This window comes from Anas platyrhynchos, chromosome 14 (genome assembly GCF_047663525.1).
Source record: "Anas platyrhynchos isolate ZD024472 breed Pekin duck chromosome 14, IASCAAS_PekinDuck_T2T, whole genome shotgun sequence".
NCBI lineage: Eukaryota > Metazoa > Chordata > Aves > Anseriformes > Anatidae > Anas > Anas platyrhynchos.
The window spans coordinates 20,426,878-20,443,975 of record NC_092600.1 but is presented as its reverse complement, the minus strand read 5'-3'; the positions used below and the strand labels follow the sequence as shown (position 1 = coordinate 20,443,975).

Sequence of the window (17,098 nt, the reverse complement as noted above, 5' to 3'; positions counted from 1 at the left end):
GGGCAGCAATGCCAACCTAGCATGACTGTGCAAAAGCATAGAAAAACAGTCCAAAAAAGAACTGGAAATCAGGAACTAGAGCTAGGAAAAAAATAAAGCTTTATTTTTATTCCAAGTCTTGCCAGAAAATTAAGGAGCCTAACTGCTCGACACAGCAGAGAAAAATAGGAGCTCTACAGAGTGAAAGTATGAAACTTGGGAATGAGCAAAGTTTAACAGCAACAGGATTACAAAAAGACTACCTTTCAATTAAACTTACAAGCTTTTCCAACAATGATTGTATCTAAACATTCAGTGCACTGCACCTCTTCAGACAAGAGCTGTTACCTTAAATATTAATAAGATTTTCTCCTTCTAATGTTCATGGCCCCAAAGTTGGCATTCATACAGGCAAACAAAGGTAAACATTTTAAACACTAGTAGTGCCTAGAGATTAGACATTCTCTAATGGTATATATAGAAAATGAGTGGGAATCTTGCTTCCAATAAACAGCTTGATCATGTACATTTGTTCTGAAGTTAATTTCTATTAAGTAGCATGCTTAATGCATTGCCAATGCTGCCTGTCTGCCCGAGCTTGACATACAAATTGCAGGATTAAGCATATTTCACTCAAGACTAAAAATAAAACCTTATATAGAAGAAAACTTTCCCCCCAACTGCAAACATGCACTTCTGACTATGTTTACCCACCCAAACGTGTAACAACTTCAGCCCACCCCTCCTCCACCCACCTTTTGTTTACATACTGAGTATTTTGTTGTACAACATATTCAGGTACTCTATAAAGTTTTCCATTCACATATTGGCATAGATTCATTCATTTATAGACAATTGATCTACATGTTGACTATGAGTCTGATCCACAATTCTGGTGGCTGAAGAATTACCAGTCTGTCACTGTAAGATTTAATGCCCTGATGACTGGTAGGTCAGGAGATCCCACGTTGGTACTCGCTTTTCATCCCAGGAAGTCATCCCCAAAGCCATAGATATGACTTTATCATTGAGGAAAAAAATGCTATTACAACAGTCATCTCAATAATGAAACTCCATCATTGATAAAAGTAACAAAGCATTCTCTAGGATTAGTTTATAATCTTGTTGCAAGCCTAGAAACCATCTTGCAATCAAGTCCATCTCAGAGGGCAGGTCAGAAACCCATGTGTATGCCACTCTATTTAGTAGTGGTAACAAATCCAAGTTCTCACATCAAAGAATTATAGTTTAGCATCCAAAACATCAGTTTCAGCAATTAATTTTAACCAGGCTGTGGAGCTTTAATCAAGTAACAGCCATTCTCTTTGGATCTTTTGAACATAGCATTCAACTAACCTTATTACAGTGACGCCCAATACCCATTAGGAAGTTATCTGGTTTAATGTCTCTGTGTATAAAATTCTTTGTGTGCACATATTCAATTCTACTGATCATCTGTAAAAAACAAAACACCAACAAGAACAGGTGAGATTCAGTAAGAATACAATTAGCTTAAACCTTCAATTATAGCACGACTTTTTAGTGGTACTGTCCTCTGCAATATAAGTTTATAATTTGTTTGATGAAAATAAAGTCTTTTATATGCTCTTCAAATAAATTTATCTTTTTACATGTTAAAATTCCATAATCCTGGTCAGGAGCTTGAAGATTAAATACCTCAAATTATTTCCCATACATTTAAGTTCATCTTCTAATTACAGTGTCCCATTAAAGGGTAATTTACTTTTTTGAGTTCAAACAAAGCTTTTCTATACCTACCATGAGAATTTTAAAGCTTGTCTCTCCACATGATGCCCCACCCCACTGGCTATTCAGCTAGTTATTCACTTACGGATCACTTTCCCAGGTATTTTTCGTAGAGCAAGTAACAACTTTATCATGGCCCACACTACCCTATCTAGACTATTGCAATCCAAGAACGGCAGCTGCTAAAGACAAGTTCTAATACAACTGTAGCATCATAGATGGTCATGCTATTTCCTGTATGTGAGCACACAGCACACAAGTTTATATGGTATAGCTTTTCAGCTATTAAAACACTTCATGCAGTCTTTAGCGAGTGGAACTGTTAAAACATCACATTCTTGGCAGCTGTTCTACTGTACTATGGCCTAAAAGCCACTTTCATACACTGACATCCTACATTCCAGCTGTATGTAGTTGTCCAGATAACTAATTAGCATTTACCATACAAATGAATACCAGACAAGAACTACCCAGATTCTCCAATATCTCTGTAACATCCTGACTCTAGCTAAACAAGCGGGCAAATGCTTCTTTCTAGAGCAAGCACACTAGTCATTTGAAGCAGCTGAGAAAAAGGACAGCTGACCTTGTCTCCATACAACTGCTGTGAGCTTCGCTGGCCATGAGCCTGGGTTGCTACAAGCATCTGGCCAAGTGACAACTTGGTACTAACATCAATTAAATAATATTAGATGAAATTTAAACTACCACTGAAAATTCGACTCATGAATCCCTTACTGCCTTCAAGTAACTGTACAATCAAGCTATATGCTGAATAGCAAGCAGCTCTCTCAAATACCATACATGGTATCATGACAAAGTCTTTTTCTAGCAATTGGTATTTTGCAATTAAACTGATAGGCACTCCTGATGTCTTAATTAACAAACCTGCGAGGCCTTCGTTAGGTTTGAGGTGGCATCTCAACAATGAACCTTCTTAAACGCAACAAAGACCAAACCAGTATTTACTAGCTCATGGTCTGGTACTAGGAATTACAGGAGCTTGGGAGCACAGTGAAATTTCATTGAGAACAGACCCTTAGTCTTGCACATTGTCCACCTGTCAACACAGCTGGCCAACATGAACTACTTATTGAATCAGACCACGCCTAAGGACAGGCTGCTTCAGATCTCCTACCACCACCCCCATGGCTAATGCTGGCAACTAATTCACTCTTATTTGCCTGCATAGTTTAAAACTATACATCCGAGATCCCTTTAAAACAGCATTTCTTGGATCCGTAGCATCAGGGAGTTGGTATCTCCACCACACTCCCACTATAGGTCCATTTAGTAGGCCACAGCACAGAGAAGCCTAGCGTTACTTTGATCCTACAGAGGTCCAGTGTTTGTTTAGCCATGTAGAACACTGCTCAACACATTTAATCAACTGAAAGAGAACCACATTGCACAAAATAATTCAGGGTTTTTAACTTTGTCACGGTAAGGTTTGCACATACCTGGTCTGCTAGCATAAGTACTGTTTTCATCGTAAACCTGCGAGAACAGAAGTTGAAAAGGTCTTCAAGGCTGGGACCAAGAAGATCCATAACTAGAACATTGTAATCCTTTTCTTGACCATACCACCTGCAACAAAAATTTATTCGGTGTTAGCATGAACTGTACAAATTTGAATCTCAGTCATCAGTAAGCATTGGTGAGACAAGCATCAATTAGATTAAGTTATACTTTTGAACATACAGAAGTGATCAAGTGATCACCCTCAAAATGGATATGCTTGTAGAACAACGTTCTAGGAGAAGTAACTTGATTCTGTAATGTGTATCTTACTGCTTCCAAGCTCTCTGGGCTTAGCTGTCACCTGCATGAGCTCCTCTTGCTGTCAACTCTAAGACAGCTATCAGTACAATGGTTAACTTTAGTCAGAGAACTAACTCAACTCAGCACCTAAGCAGTTTAATTTCTAGTTGCTATAGTAGGAAATGCTTTCCCTGCTTCACCTCCTTTTTTAATAGGGTAACATTCAACAAAACAGGCAGCAAACTGAGCCACAGAATGGAAGGTACTTCTGGAGGTCATCTTGCCCAGCCTCCTATTTAGGCAGGGCCACCCAGAGCCAGCTGCCCAGATCCGTGTCCAGACAGCTTTTCATGAAAGATGCTCCAGTCCCCTTAACCACCTTAGCACCTCCTTGCTGGATTGTTTAGTATATTCATGTCTCCATTACTCTGAAGAGCCCAGAAGTGGCCACACCACTCCAGAAGTGCTGAGCAGAGCAGAAGGAGCACCGCCCCTGACCTGCTGGCAACACTCCTCATGCAGCCCAGGGTATCACTAGTCCTCTTTGCTGAGCATGAGCCAGCAGTGCCCTGTCACAGTCTAGAATGCTAGCTAAAAACTAGGATTCTCTCTCATTTTTCCTGGAAGCAAAGTTTGAGGACAAAACAGAAGATAAAATAAGAACTGTATTTGTTCACATTTAAGTTTCTCTGAAGTGGAAACATCACTGTTGTTGTTTAGCAACAACCAAAACAGCAGAATTAACAACCAAAGCAGAAGCCACCACATGTCAAATATACTGAGGTATCAGTATGTAGCTGAACTGAAATCTGAAGAACACCTTACAGTACTATTAGTTTCCTGTATTATTTAATTTCACAGAAATAGTGCTAATTGCTTTAGGCTTTGCTTTCAGGTAGGACATCTCTGCAGCATACCAAAGGAGTTCATGCAGTTAATTCTTTCTACCTCCTCATTCATTCAAATTAAATAAATATCAATCAAGCTCTACTACACTATTAAGTAGATAAAGGCTCTTCACTAGGTTTTCATTATACAGGTAAAAACATTTAAGTGTCATAAAATGAAAGATACAGATGTAGATATATACCTTCAACCACAACCAAACAGACCATGGGATCAACCCTTAAATGCCTGGTATGTCAACTTGGTGTAAAAAGTTAGGTTTAACAACACTGAAGATGAGCAGAAAGCTTTCCATGCATAGTTTTCCTTCCAGTCCACATCTAGCATTCCCATCATAGCACTGTCTCACTTTATGTGCAGCTGAGGAAGCATCACTTCACCTCCCAAGCTGTATGAGAAGACCCTTTACTTGTGCAAGTCTCAGCTGTGAATTCCCATACTTGAAGTTGGCACTGAACCTGAATATTCTCCTCTAATGTCCTTCCGCACATTCCAGATACCTACTGTTAAGTGGGAGGCATGCATGAGAAATACTATTACAGAAGCTGTGCTAAGCACTAGTACATCACTGCGAAGATTTAACACCTTATTGTTCAGAAAGCTGCATTTTGACTTTGCTAGGCAGAGTCCTTAGGACAAGGACCTTGTACAAGGAGTCTATGGATGAGGTAGTGACTAGCTGTCTTCTGTAAAAAATTCAATTTCTATCAATATTGATGCAGCCGATACACCAAGATACTCCAGAGCAATAGAGTGAAGGTAAAGAAAAAGAATATATCAAACTTCACCCCAAGCCCAATGGTAGCTGGGGCTTGAAATAGCCATACAGACACTTTACTTCCACTTAAAACCATGACTGCGGGAGACTAATGCACAGTTGTCTGGAAGACTGTTACTACTGATAAAGCTGACAAATTCCTTGGCACTCTCACAAAGGATTCCAAGCTTTGTCAGGTTAAACTAAAATATTTGCAGGATGCAAAGAACAGATTCAATATTCACATTTGGTTCAGGAACTACTAGCTGTACCTTCCCCAGTGTCAGGATACTGGTGGAAACAGGCACTTTCAGGTTTATAACAATGCATTATGAAGTTATTATATGTGGGTTGTGGACCACAGTCATTGTGTAACAGGTCAGTATAGGAAGAGTTTCATTCCCTACATAAGGAGGTGATACAGAAACTATAGATTTTAAAGTTGTCATTCCAATTAAGTGCCAATAAAACATGTTCCTCTGGCAAATCAATGATAGCAATACTGTAAGTATTTTGCCTTCTAAAATTCATTGAAGTTATGATACACAAAAGAACTTCAACTGACTCAACTGGAAAAGCACAGTATGTAGTATTACTTGATAAAATACTTGACTTGTAAGAAGGGCACTATTTACACTGGAATCTGACACCGAGCCATGAATCTTGTACCCTTAGGAGCTGAAAAGACTTGCCTAGTAAGGCACTTTCAAGAGTTATTAGAAACCAGTTTTAACAGCAAAAGCAACCACAACCAGTATTTTAAATATACAATGTAGAAATTCAATATGAGCTTTTGTCAACTATCTCTCTTATTCAACTGTATGCCAGCTTTATTTCAGGAAGTGCTCAATATGCCTACTTCTTGGTTCCTACCAAAGTCATCTATGCAAACTGCTGAGTAGTTTTGGCAAAACTCTCTAAAAAAAAAAAAAAAAAACACAAAACAACTCGTAAGTCACATTTCAAAATGAAACATTAGGGCCATCCAGAGCAACATGAACTGGACCTGATGATCTGCCTGGTTGTTCTTTCCAATGACATTTGGCTTTACTGTGAAAAAGTCTCAAGAATTACAAGCTGAATCCAAGCATTCTAAAGCCTGCCACTGTATATAGTAAATCCAGATAAAGATAAAACATGACTTTCCTGAAGACATGGAAACTCTGTTTCAGAAGCTCATTTTAATTGGTCAGTGCAGTGGTTCAATGCCTGAGACTGCACTACAAAGGGTCGTATATCAGCTTTCAACTAAATGAAGAAAATTGTTAGAGCATTAGGAAAAAAAAGTGAAGCTGATGAAATAAAAGCCTACCCCAGGACAAAACATTTTTGTTCCCAAAAACATTTGAGAAGCAGTTGGTTCCTCTATAGGGGTCTCTCTGCCTGGGATGCGCAGTAATTCAGGTTGATTGAACAACATCCATTTAGCCTACTTCCACATACGCATGAGAAAATTTTAATCTGACCGTTTTACTGGTGAAAAGCACTGGAGTAACGTGTGCTTTATTTACTTTGCTAACACTGCAAGTAAGTTTTCATTTCCCTTGGAACACTTCCAGGCAAAATGGGATTAAGAAGTACGGCTACATCATGTCCATTCACAGTGCGTCTCATAGCTGCTACTACTACTACTGGCAGTGCTGAGTGAAAATGTTAGAAGTCTTGGCTCTTGCTAAGAAGCCTTGGAAATTATGATGCTTAAGAGCTTGGCAAGCGTACCTTACTTTCATAATCAATGTGGGAAGGCATACGATCGCACCTTTTCGATGAGCACTTTGGCATTTAAGTTTTAATACTATGAGGGTAAAGTGCAAAAGAATATGGCAACAAATTCAGGACACCCCTATGAAAAAATGCTAGTCTCTCAACTGGAAATCTTTAGGAGGTCCAACACCGCATCAGCAGTGAGACTAGGAGTGAACTACTAGTATTAGGAATAATCAATACAAAGCCCTGAGCAACTACTAGATGCTACCAGCATCTCAGAACACAATTTCCAAGTGTCTCTTCAAACTCCATGGACTTTTTTAAAGCAAACCTGGAAGCAATGATCTGCTCTCTCATACTAAAGTTAAAGAAGCAATACATTTTAAGCAAGGAGAGTTCTATAAAGCAAGAACAAGAGATTTAACTACCTGACAGTTCACTTTGGTTAGATAATGACTCCACATATGAGTTACACACCACAAATTTTTAAAAGAGACATGTAATTCCTAGACTAGGAAAATTCATTTAATTAATTTCCAGTGAACACATCCCATTAGGACATACTGCATAAATAGAGAATATTAATTCTGTAGCACAGGTCTATCTATACCTCCTTATGCCAAAAAAGGCAAAATATAGATTATCAGCTTGCTAAACAGATGTAGAACACCCTACTGAAGACTTCACAAAATATGAGCAGGATAGTATTATTAAGAGTTCAGAGTTTATCTCTGAGCATGCAGTGTAACACAGTAACATCTGACACAGAACCATGGTCCATATTCAAGCTGTAAGGTGTGCCCCAACTCATTGCGTGCATGGAAATGCTTTGTCATTCTCCCCTGCCTTATCTGTTCAAGCCTACCAATCAGTGAGAACACAGCAAAAAAAAAAAATCCTTTCTGAAGCTCTCATGTTTAAAGCATAGTTAAAGATCTAACAGCGACCTTGATCTGACTTCAGTGACTTGTCTAATTCAGAAGACGGAGACTCACCATGTCAACAAGTTTCCAAATCATGTCATTTAGCAGCCTAACAGGGGGTTCCTGTGCATGCATACAGTTGAAACATTTTGTAACATCCTGAATTTTAGGGTTTTAGCTCCTAACAACTAAGTCACGTGATACAGTGGTTTAACACTATTTAGTTTCCAAATCCTGTAAAGTGGTATGATACCAGATCACATGACAAGTAAGTTTACTCCAACTTTTTTCGTTGCCTTAACTAAGCTCACAACAAGCAAGTGAAGTACTGATGCACATCTAGTGCTTAGCAGCAAATTATATAGATCAGATGTATCCAAACCTAATTTTATTCTGTCTTCAGAGCTGCATCTTTCAAAAAGTCATATGGTGTCTATTTCAGCAACTGCATGTTTCCTAAATAATGTCAATGACAGAACTTTTAACAGGTAAAACATTTTATTCATCATAACATTGTTCACATTTTGCATTTCTTTCCTTCAGAGTGCCTAACTGAAGTAGATCAGTTTGCACAGAGGTCAGCAAAGGGCTAACAGAATTCAGAAACGGACATTAGAAGCCCAGTTACAGTCTACTGTACCACTTTACAGTTTTACTAGATATCCAGCATTTTTATCCATTACACTGATTGTCTTGTAGTTATAACCGTCAAAGCTGTGTTAACTGGTCAAGCACTAAATAAACGGGTTCAGGAAATTCACATGAAAAAAGCCTTAAACCTCAAATTTAGACAAGCTAAAGTTCTGAGTAACTGTACAGCTATTAGTCATTGGTTAAGAAAGCCCAAATCCCAAGTACTCTAGAACCATGAAGGCAGTGAAGGCTTAATGCAACTTCATTACGTCTACAGCCTATTGCATACATAAAACCAGAACATAATCTCATTGTCACAAGCAATTTTTCCTCCTATCAAAGCAGCTATAACTGAACTTTTGTTTCAACTTCATAAAAGCTCTTCTCAGACACCTGTTTTTGCCAACTAACTTAACTTCTGCTAAAGGCTTCTGTGAAGTTGACTATGATCAATCAAATAGCCAAGTGGAGGCCACAGCCATCTGGAATTACATATAGAACTGCAGCCAGGCACACTCATGTTTGAGACAAAAAAATATCTCTTGGTGTCTCAGTGCAAGGAATTACAACAATTCTGTGACAGGTACATTCTAACCTTTATATTCCAGAATTTAAGCAACAACTTCTCAAAATATTGATGAAAAGGCATCCAAAACCCATTATATCCGCATTCAATAAAAAAGGTCAATGTAATGTCAAAAGTCCAAATTAACTTTTGCCGCTTTCCTCATTCATACTGTTTTACCCTATTATTACTCAGTCCAGTTCCATGCAGTGTTTCCCAGCCTTTTGGCTTTCAAACTCCAAATGGATAGTTCACGTGACACAAAGTAGAGATTGCCAGAAGAATTAAGGTAGATTGAAAAAAAGCTATTAAAACAAAATTAAGGTACAGCAAACAAGCAAGCTGGAAAGAACTACTGCAATTACCTGAATTCACTTTACTGATCGGTTTGACAAGTCAGCAGGCACATGAGCACAAATATGTAAGTCTGGAAGGCCTCACAAGCACAAATGATTCAGAGATCCAAAAGAAAACCAAATGACACTAAACTGATGAATGCTCTGGAACTCTATTCCACTTTTGCAAGCACCAAGTCATTTATGTAAATGTCTGAACTAGGCATTAGTCAGATGATAAAATTAAAGCAAAAACACAGACCTCCCTATAATCATAGGTTTCTAATATCAGGCTTCACTGAAAAATAAGCAATCCTAACTAATAAAAGTACAGGTGCTCAACAGAAACTGGAAGACAATTGATATCAATGTTTAAGGCACTGACGTTCCTTCACGTGGCAAGCAACAAAAAAGCCCTGTCACCAACACCCAGGAAAGGAAATCCAAATCAGAACAGGGACAGGACTTTGAGATGGATGGGAAGGTGGTGACCCCTGTAATCACACATTCACACAGCTCAGCAACACAGCCAGGAAGTTACACAACTGTTCTTTACAGATATGGGAGGGCTGTAAAGAGGGAGAAGGCTATTAAAAAAGAATAAGAAAGAAATAAGTGGGCCCCGACTGCCTGTAAATATAACATTCATCTTTAGGCACTGAAGCTCTCTCTGAGCACAAAATGAGTCCTGGGGTGTTAACCTGGGAAGTTTTAACACTGTGCCTGATTCACAGAAAGAACAGGATGTTAACCAAAATGAGCTGGAACAGGCCCAAAGTGATCCCTTCTGGTTGCATGTTCTAGACTTCTCAGGAGAGACATCCAAGAAATTAAAATGCTTTAGAAAGACCTCTAGAGTATTTTCACAGGCAGAATATACTTAGAGTTCTAACAGATACGGAAGCAACACACAAGGCAGGCAATCTATGGTTAATAAGATTCATGTCTAATTTCCCACGTATTTTACATTTCTAGTGTGCCTTTCCCAAAGCTGGAAAAGCACTTCTCAACTGTTAGCTGGGTGGGAACCAGTAATATAAATGAACTTAACATAATATGGCATGACTGCAATACTGAAGTGGAATATTTAACAGATGTCACCTAACGTTAGTTGCCATGGTGAGTATGAATTAGGCCACCCAAGTACTAAATAAAGAAACAGCAAAGAACACCCTACGTTATGAAGTTAGGTAGGCTCTATAAATAAAGAGCTGTACCACTTTTTGTACAGTTATGAGAAAAATATGAATATATGAAGTATGCCAGTGCAACTTATCTGCCAAGCAAAAGTGTTACTTCATCTGCCTAGTGTTATGTTGCATGCATACTTCCAAGCAGTCAACTTGCTGCTTTGCTAGCTGTTTAATGAAGTAAATTAACAGCTGGTAGGAAGCGAGGAGAACATAAGTCAAATTTCTTCCATAGAAATCAAAAGGCTCAATTCAGTTGAGAAGGTAAGCCATTAATCTACAGGAATTGCTGAGGAAAACAGACCCTTTCAGTAGGACCTCTGCTGATCATCTGTTCCAAATTGAGTAACACCAAACTGAAAGTGCATACCTTTGCAGCTGTTTCTGCAAAGGCTGAGCTAAGACTAGAGGAAAATCAAACTACAAAAAAAGATATTTTTTAAAAGTTTATTTTCAAAATGGGTTCCCTTGGCCTCTCCTAAGGAGACCAGTGAAGGCCAATTAAGACTGAAGCTTAGGTAGTCATAAAGCATTAAAAAAAAAAGAGTTTGTTTCAAGATGTCCATTCTCCCAGCAGAAACACATCAGGGCTTTGTTTCAAAGACCAGCTTTCGATTGTGCTTTGAGCTACTGGTACAAGAGTCTTCCTCTTAACTACTAGAGTAGCTTTGTCCTTCAGTCACGATGGTGTTGCCCTTCAGCATGAAGGTCTAGAGGAGTATATTTACAGATTTTTTAAGCACTGCTTAAGGAGATCAATATTTAAAGCAGTGGGGGAAAAATTTGTTACGAGAACAACTCTAAGATTACCAAGCTTGACCGTGTTTTTCCACTGCATGTGTTATTTAGTGAAGATGGAATATGGGTGGAGTCTGTTACTAACAGACTATCCAGCAACATGGCAGAAAGTTACCAGTAAGAGCAAAACTTTTAGATGCTTTTACATATTTTTTTTTAGACCTGCAACTTTTAACATGCTACATGCTATTTAGTAGATTATGTAGCAATACATAGGTGACAATATTCAATTATTCAGTTTCTCCACTTCAAAATATTTTGTAAGAACTTAAAGAGCAGGAATTTACTTGTTCAGGTTGCAAGAAAAATTAAGTCAATACATTTTGTTTTTAAGCTTACAAATTATTAAATTCAAGTATCACCTTAATTAGCCACACATAAAACTGAGTACTGTATCTCTTCAGCCTTGACTGCTCTTAAGCAAAATACTTCCAATACCTCATCAATAGGTGCAGATGGATCCAGCATACCATTCATTTCTAGTGGAAAGTAGGCAACAAATTATCCCAATATGTTATCAGGAAAAAAATCTGAAGTCCATTTTTCTTTTAAAAGAAAAGTGTATCTGAAAGAGTACCTAAAGATAATCTTCATAACAGATACAAACAATAGTTGGTAATTACCAGAAATGGAAAAAATCAAGAGGGGCTGACATAGATCATTCAAACAATTACTCTTAAAGTCTGCTTTAACAGATTTACACTATAAACAAAATATTCTGAACTCAAACACACCTTGCTTCATAATAAAGGCAGATATTCCAAACTAATAGGATCAGTGTCTGGTTAACAAGAAGATTACAGATAAAAACACTACTGAAAAAGGGGGCGGGGGGGGGGGGCTGATGGCTGAGAACAATGACAATAAGCCTACCAGAATATTGCAGACTTTGCATTGTGTCCTAAAGGCAGATTAGATTGTTAGATGTTAAGCTTGGTTCAAGAGCCTCTTGTCAAAAATGACATTAATACAACCAAAATTTGTGAATCAAAACCTTACCACTAAGTTTGTAAGTTTTTGTGAAACTTCAGAGAAGTTCAGAACCTTCCCTACTCTTTCAGAAAAGAAGAAAAAGCAAAGTCAAAGATCCTCTTCTGAACGCAAAGGTGTGCAGAACATCCATAGAATATAACACATTCTCAGTTTCTGCTACATTATGTGCAAACAACACATTGTTGCAGTGCAAGTAGCAAGACCTCTCTCCACAAGTGAAAGCAAGCTCACAGTTAATCCCACAGAAGTACTAAAAAAATGCTGTTGAGCCCAGTTTATACAGAATGACAACAAGAAAAGCTAGGAATGATTCCTAGGTTTTCTATTAAATGCTCTATTTATGCTGCTGTTGCTTAAAGGCATCAAGTTACAGAAATTTTAACAAACTTACTGAAAGAATTTTCTTCAACTTGATTCATCTTTCTCAATATACTGAGCCAAGAACAGCTTATTCCAACTGGACAGCATATCATTATAAGACAATGGCAGAATTAGTATTATCAATTACACACGCAAAGTGACCTAAGTACAAACTCATACGTTCTCCCAGCTTCGCTGTTGCCAGAAACACGTCAGAAAAGCTTGAGTTGTCTGGAACAATACACACAGTAATTTGACTTCGATCCTAGTCTTTGTTAAGCACCTCAGTGATGCATCTCATTTCATAAGGCAAGTCCTCCCCCCTCGATTCAGAGCACCATGAATTCTACTGAACATCTCATGTTTCAGTGTTTGTCAGAAGAACTGCACAGGGTATTCTGTTCAACTTTGTCTTGAAGAAGATTAAAACACAAAAATCCTGTTTTAGATTTCTTCAAGCATTGCCAGATATCATACAGCAAGACAACAAATAACAGAAGCATAATCAAAGAATCTGTCAAGCAGCGTCTAATACATAAATTTAAAATTACTGCTGCTTCTGAACATTAAAAAGATTTCCAAGAGTTTTCCAAAGAACACTTTTCTACAAAAAGCCTCCTACGATTAACACTGTGAGAACCAGAATGCAAAAATCTTTAGGTCTCCCTGATATTATCAAATAGATCACAGATCTCTAGGACAATAAGAACCTATGTCTAATAAGAATCTATGAGTATGGACTCAGTTGACAATTCTTACCCAGACCGTAGTAGTCTCATTTTTTTGGGACTGGGAAAAAAAAAGTGTTAAATAAAGTTCCTCTGTGGTGATGAGACTTTTAATCAAGAGTTACTGGTTATACAAAAAAAAGTTATGTCTTATAAAAGTACATCAAATACAGAGGAAAGAAAATTTACAAGATGACTGCTTTAAATGAAACTAGAAACAAGTTTCTCAACACACAAGATGACTTCTAGTATCTCCCTTTGAAATAAAATGCTCTCATGGGGCATTTTAACCAAACCAAATAGCTTACTTTTAAGAGCAGCTCACTCCTGCTACATGGAAAAAGTTGAAAAAATTGAAACCTTAAGCCTCATTATGGCATCAAAGTCTTTTTTTTTCCCATCCCTCAAAAAAAAAAAAACCAACAAAAAATCCTAAGCTTAAGCACGCTTGCTCTTCCAGTTTTGTGATGAAACACCAGATACCCACTTACGTTGGCTGTTTTCCCAGGTATCCTTGTTTTAGCATGCCACTACACTGTGATGACTTTCCAATACGCAATTTCTATTCTTTCAGCTCTGAAAAAACCCATTTGTACCCATTTGAAGAAAAGGGGGTAGTCTAAATAAAAAAATGCATCTGTTTTCACTTAAGCAACTCTGTTTAAACTACAACTGTTCAGTTTCATACAGGCTTGTTTATTCTATTCTTGCAGAAGGTTGTCATGAATAGAGAGGACAGGTGGCCAAGACAACACTGTCTCCTTGGCTATAGAGCTCTAGCACATGTTCAGGTCTACAGTCAGCTGTGTTTACAGGGTCAGGGGAGCTTTCAACCTCAGAAATGCAGACATTTATAGCTTTTCGTTAAAATTAATGCAGTCTAAAATCCGTAAATCATTGTGTCCTTACAGTATGTACAGGCTGCTATGTTGATGCACATGTAAAAAAGTGAAAGAAGGGTAAAGAGACTAAATGGAATCCACAGTTTGACCCAGAAACTAAAGTGGAGCTGGTTTTGTAGCTCAAGCCACCAAATCCCTTTATACCATACTGCAAGCATCAGAAATAACTATTTAAAGTGAGTAACAAACTTCAAAAAAAAAAAGGTCTTAGAGTGTTTCTAGAGAAAACTGAAGTTTCAATTTGTCTATTCAATAAATAGATTCAGTAGTTGAAACTGCCCAGTATTAACACCCCAATAATCTCTAAGAAATGACTCCTCCTGGAGTCTGTTTTACCAAAACAGCAGTAATTTACTTCTAATGAGGAAATTATTTAAAACTCCTGAAAGTTTCAGACAGGGTATGAAACAAGGAAGCTGCGTAACAAGCAACTGTGAGGGATTAATCTTGGCACTTTAACTATACTGAAATCGTGGTGACGCATCTGTTGCGGGTAACAGAAAGGGGCTGCCATTTCATTTCTGGTTGAGGTTCTCTGCAGTCTCAAGCCTTGCAGCACGTAACTATGAAAGGAAAGGATACATGCCTGAGCACGTCCCTTGTCCCAACAGGAGAAGGGGGAGGGTTAATCACATCCATCCGCCATTTTCTGAGCGGAGGAGGAAGACATGTTGGAACAAAAAAAAAAAAAACCAACAAAAGAAAGCAGCCATTTCCAGCACCAGCTCCAAACTCTCAACCTCATCAAAAATGCTGACTCTCATCATAACAATCTCACACTTTTTTCTAGTTACTGTAAGATTTTTTCATAGCTCAGGAGCTGCTGCAGATCTCACTTTCACAGCACAGTATTTAAGCAAAAGAAAAGACAGCCAGGAGTCAGGGGGGGCCTTACAAATATACATAACTAGTTGTTAATCTTCAAATGAAGCATTTTTCTTAACAGTTCAACACATCCCAGATTAAGTCTCTTAATGGTGGTGTGCTACCTCCTACTAACATTAAAGGAAAGTCACCGTACTGACATACACAAACTGACTCCTACCGTATATGTGGAATGCCAACTCCTCCTTGCAGAATCTTGTATAGTTTGCTTTCATACAGCAGCTGGGGATGCCTAGCCTTCTGAGACTCCAACTTCACAGCAACTTCCTGCAGTGAGAAGGAACAAGGAATCAGAGTAGAGTATCCACCAAGCACAGCCTTGCCACTGGGGTTTAAGGGATACTAAACTTCAATATTCCCCACACAGCCCTGCTGCAATTGCTCTGAGGTGGAATTTTTTAAGCTTTCGGTGGCCAATGTCCTGCACTTTGTTGTCTTTTTACATAAAATCCTCATCGTGATGATTTGTGCACAAACATCCATCCCAGGTCATGAAATTGAGCTGGAAATGTTATGTCTTCAGATCCATATAAGTGACGAGGAACATACACGGGTGTTTCTTCTTTACAGCTCAGAGCGGTGAGGGGGAGGAAAGAAAAAAAAAAAAAGGTAAAAATAAGCTGAAGAAACAGGGGATCTTCTTTGTTTCTATTACCGTTGATAAATGTGAGATACAGCGTTCCCCAGCACAGCAAAAGGACGGAGACGATCGGTGGCAGCCTCCTCCAGCCGCTGGTAAGAGACAAAGTACGTTCCCCCACAATGGCGATCTTCTCCCTAACACTTACCAGGCAGGCGCTGGGGGGGAGGGGGCACCACGGCCGGCTGGGGAAGAACCCCCGGCCCGGGGACGGCGATGGGGGGGGGGTGGGGGGGGAGAGAAGGAACCAACACCCGGCTTCGGGGAGGGCAGCGCCGGACTCCGAACGGGTCGAGGGGCGCGTGCCGCCCTTACCTCCCCGTTGGTGATGTTGATGGCCAAGTAGATGTCCCCGAAGGAGCCCGAGCCGATCTTCCGCACCAGCTTGTACTTGCCCCCGACGATGAATTCGGCCTTGGAGCCGCTGCTGCTCGCCATGGCGAAAGGGGCGACCGAGGCCGGGCCGGGGCGGGGGAGGGCGCGAGGAGGGGCCGGGCCGAGGCGCGGCGGGGACAGCGAGGCCCGCCGGGCCCCGCCGCTCAGCTCCCGGCCGGGCGGGCGCCCCCTGGGGCGGCTCTGCCCTGCTGCCGGGTCCCCAGCGAGGCGAGAGGCGCCGCGCGGGCCGCTCGGGCACGGCGGAGGGAGGGAGGGGAGCGGAAGGCGCGCGCGAGGCCCGCTGGCTCCCGGCCGCCGCCGGCCCCGTCACTCGGGCACGGCCGCCGCCATCTTGTCTCGCAGCCGCCGCTCGCGCGGACACAAAATGCCCCGGCCCGCGGCCGCTGCTTCTTCACCGCGCGGGGCACGCTGGGAGCGGGGCGGGGCGCGCCCCCCCGCCTCCCCTCCCCGCGCGCGTGCGCCGAGGGGGCGGGGGTGGGAGGAGGGAGGGAGGCGGGGAGGGGGAGGAGCCCGGCGCCGCGCCTGCGGGCGCACGGCCAATGAGCGGCGTGCCGGAGGGAGGGCGGAAGGGGAAGGGCGGCTGGCGACCTGCCCTCACTCGGCCTTAAAGGGGCAGGCGCCGGCAGGGACAGTGGGCGGTGTGCTGGGGGTCCACACAAGGCAGGGGGCATGGTCACCTGGCAAGGCCACCACCTGTGGTCCCTGCCTTCAGGTGTCAGCTTCGCGTGGCTTCTGGCACAGGCAGCCCCTGCTTCTTGCTGACTTTCAAAACAGCTCTCTTCCCTTGTCCTCTGGCTCAGCGCTGTTTTTCCTTTGCAGGAACACAAAACTGTGAATTCCCGGTGACTCATCGTCACTCCCTATTAGAGCAGC

The 17,098-nt window shown here is 40.7% G+C and overlaps 1 protein-coding gene across 5 annotated transcripts in view; it reads right to left on the bottom strand.

The window, feature by feature from the left end:
- The window catches only part of CSNK1A1 (casein kinase 1 alpha 1), a 35,405-nt gene extending 18,874 nt beyond the window's left edge, over window positions 1-16,531 (bottom strand). For 4 of the 5 annotated variants that reach the window (XM_038186422.2, XM_038186423.2, XM_072023349.1 and 1 more), the window contains exons 1-4: window positions 16,145-16,406; window positions 15,350-15,456; window positions 3,207-3,333; window positions 1,336-1,434 (exon numbers count right to left, since the gene is read on the bottom strand). In XM_038186422.2, coding sequence (XP_038042350.1) covers window positions 1,336-1,434; window positions 3,207-3,333; window positions 15,350-15,456; window positions 16,145-16,267 — 456 coding nt within the window. In that variant the 5' untranslated portion in view covers window positions 16,268-16,406. Of the gene's footprint in view, window positions 1-1,335; window positions 1,435-3,206; window positions 3,334-15,349; window positions 15,457-16,144 lie in introns of all 5 variants that reach the window. The other variant, XM_027464913.3, reaches the window with a different exon arrangement.
- Between the last annotated feature and the right edge of the window lie 567 nt (window positions 16,532-17,098).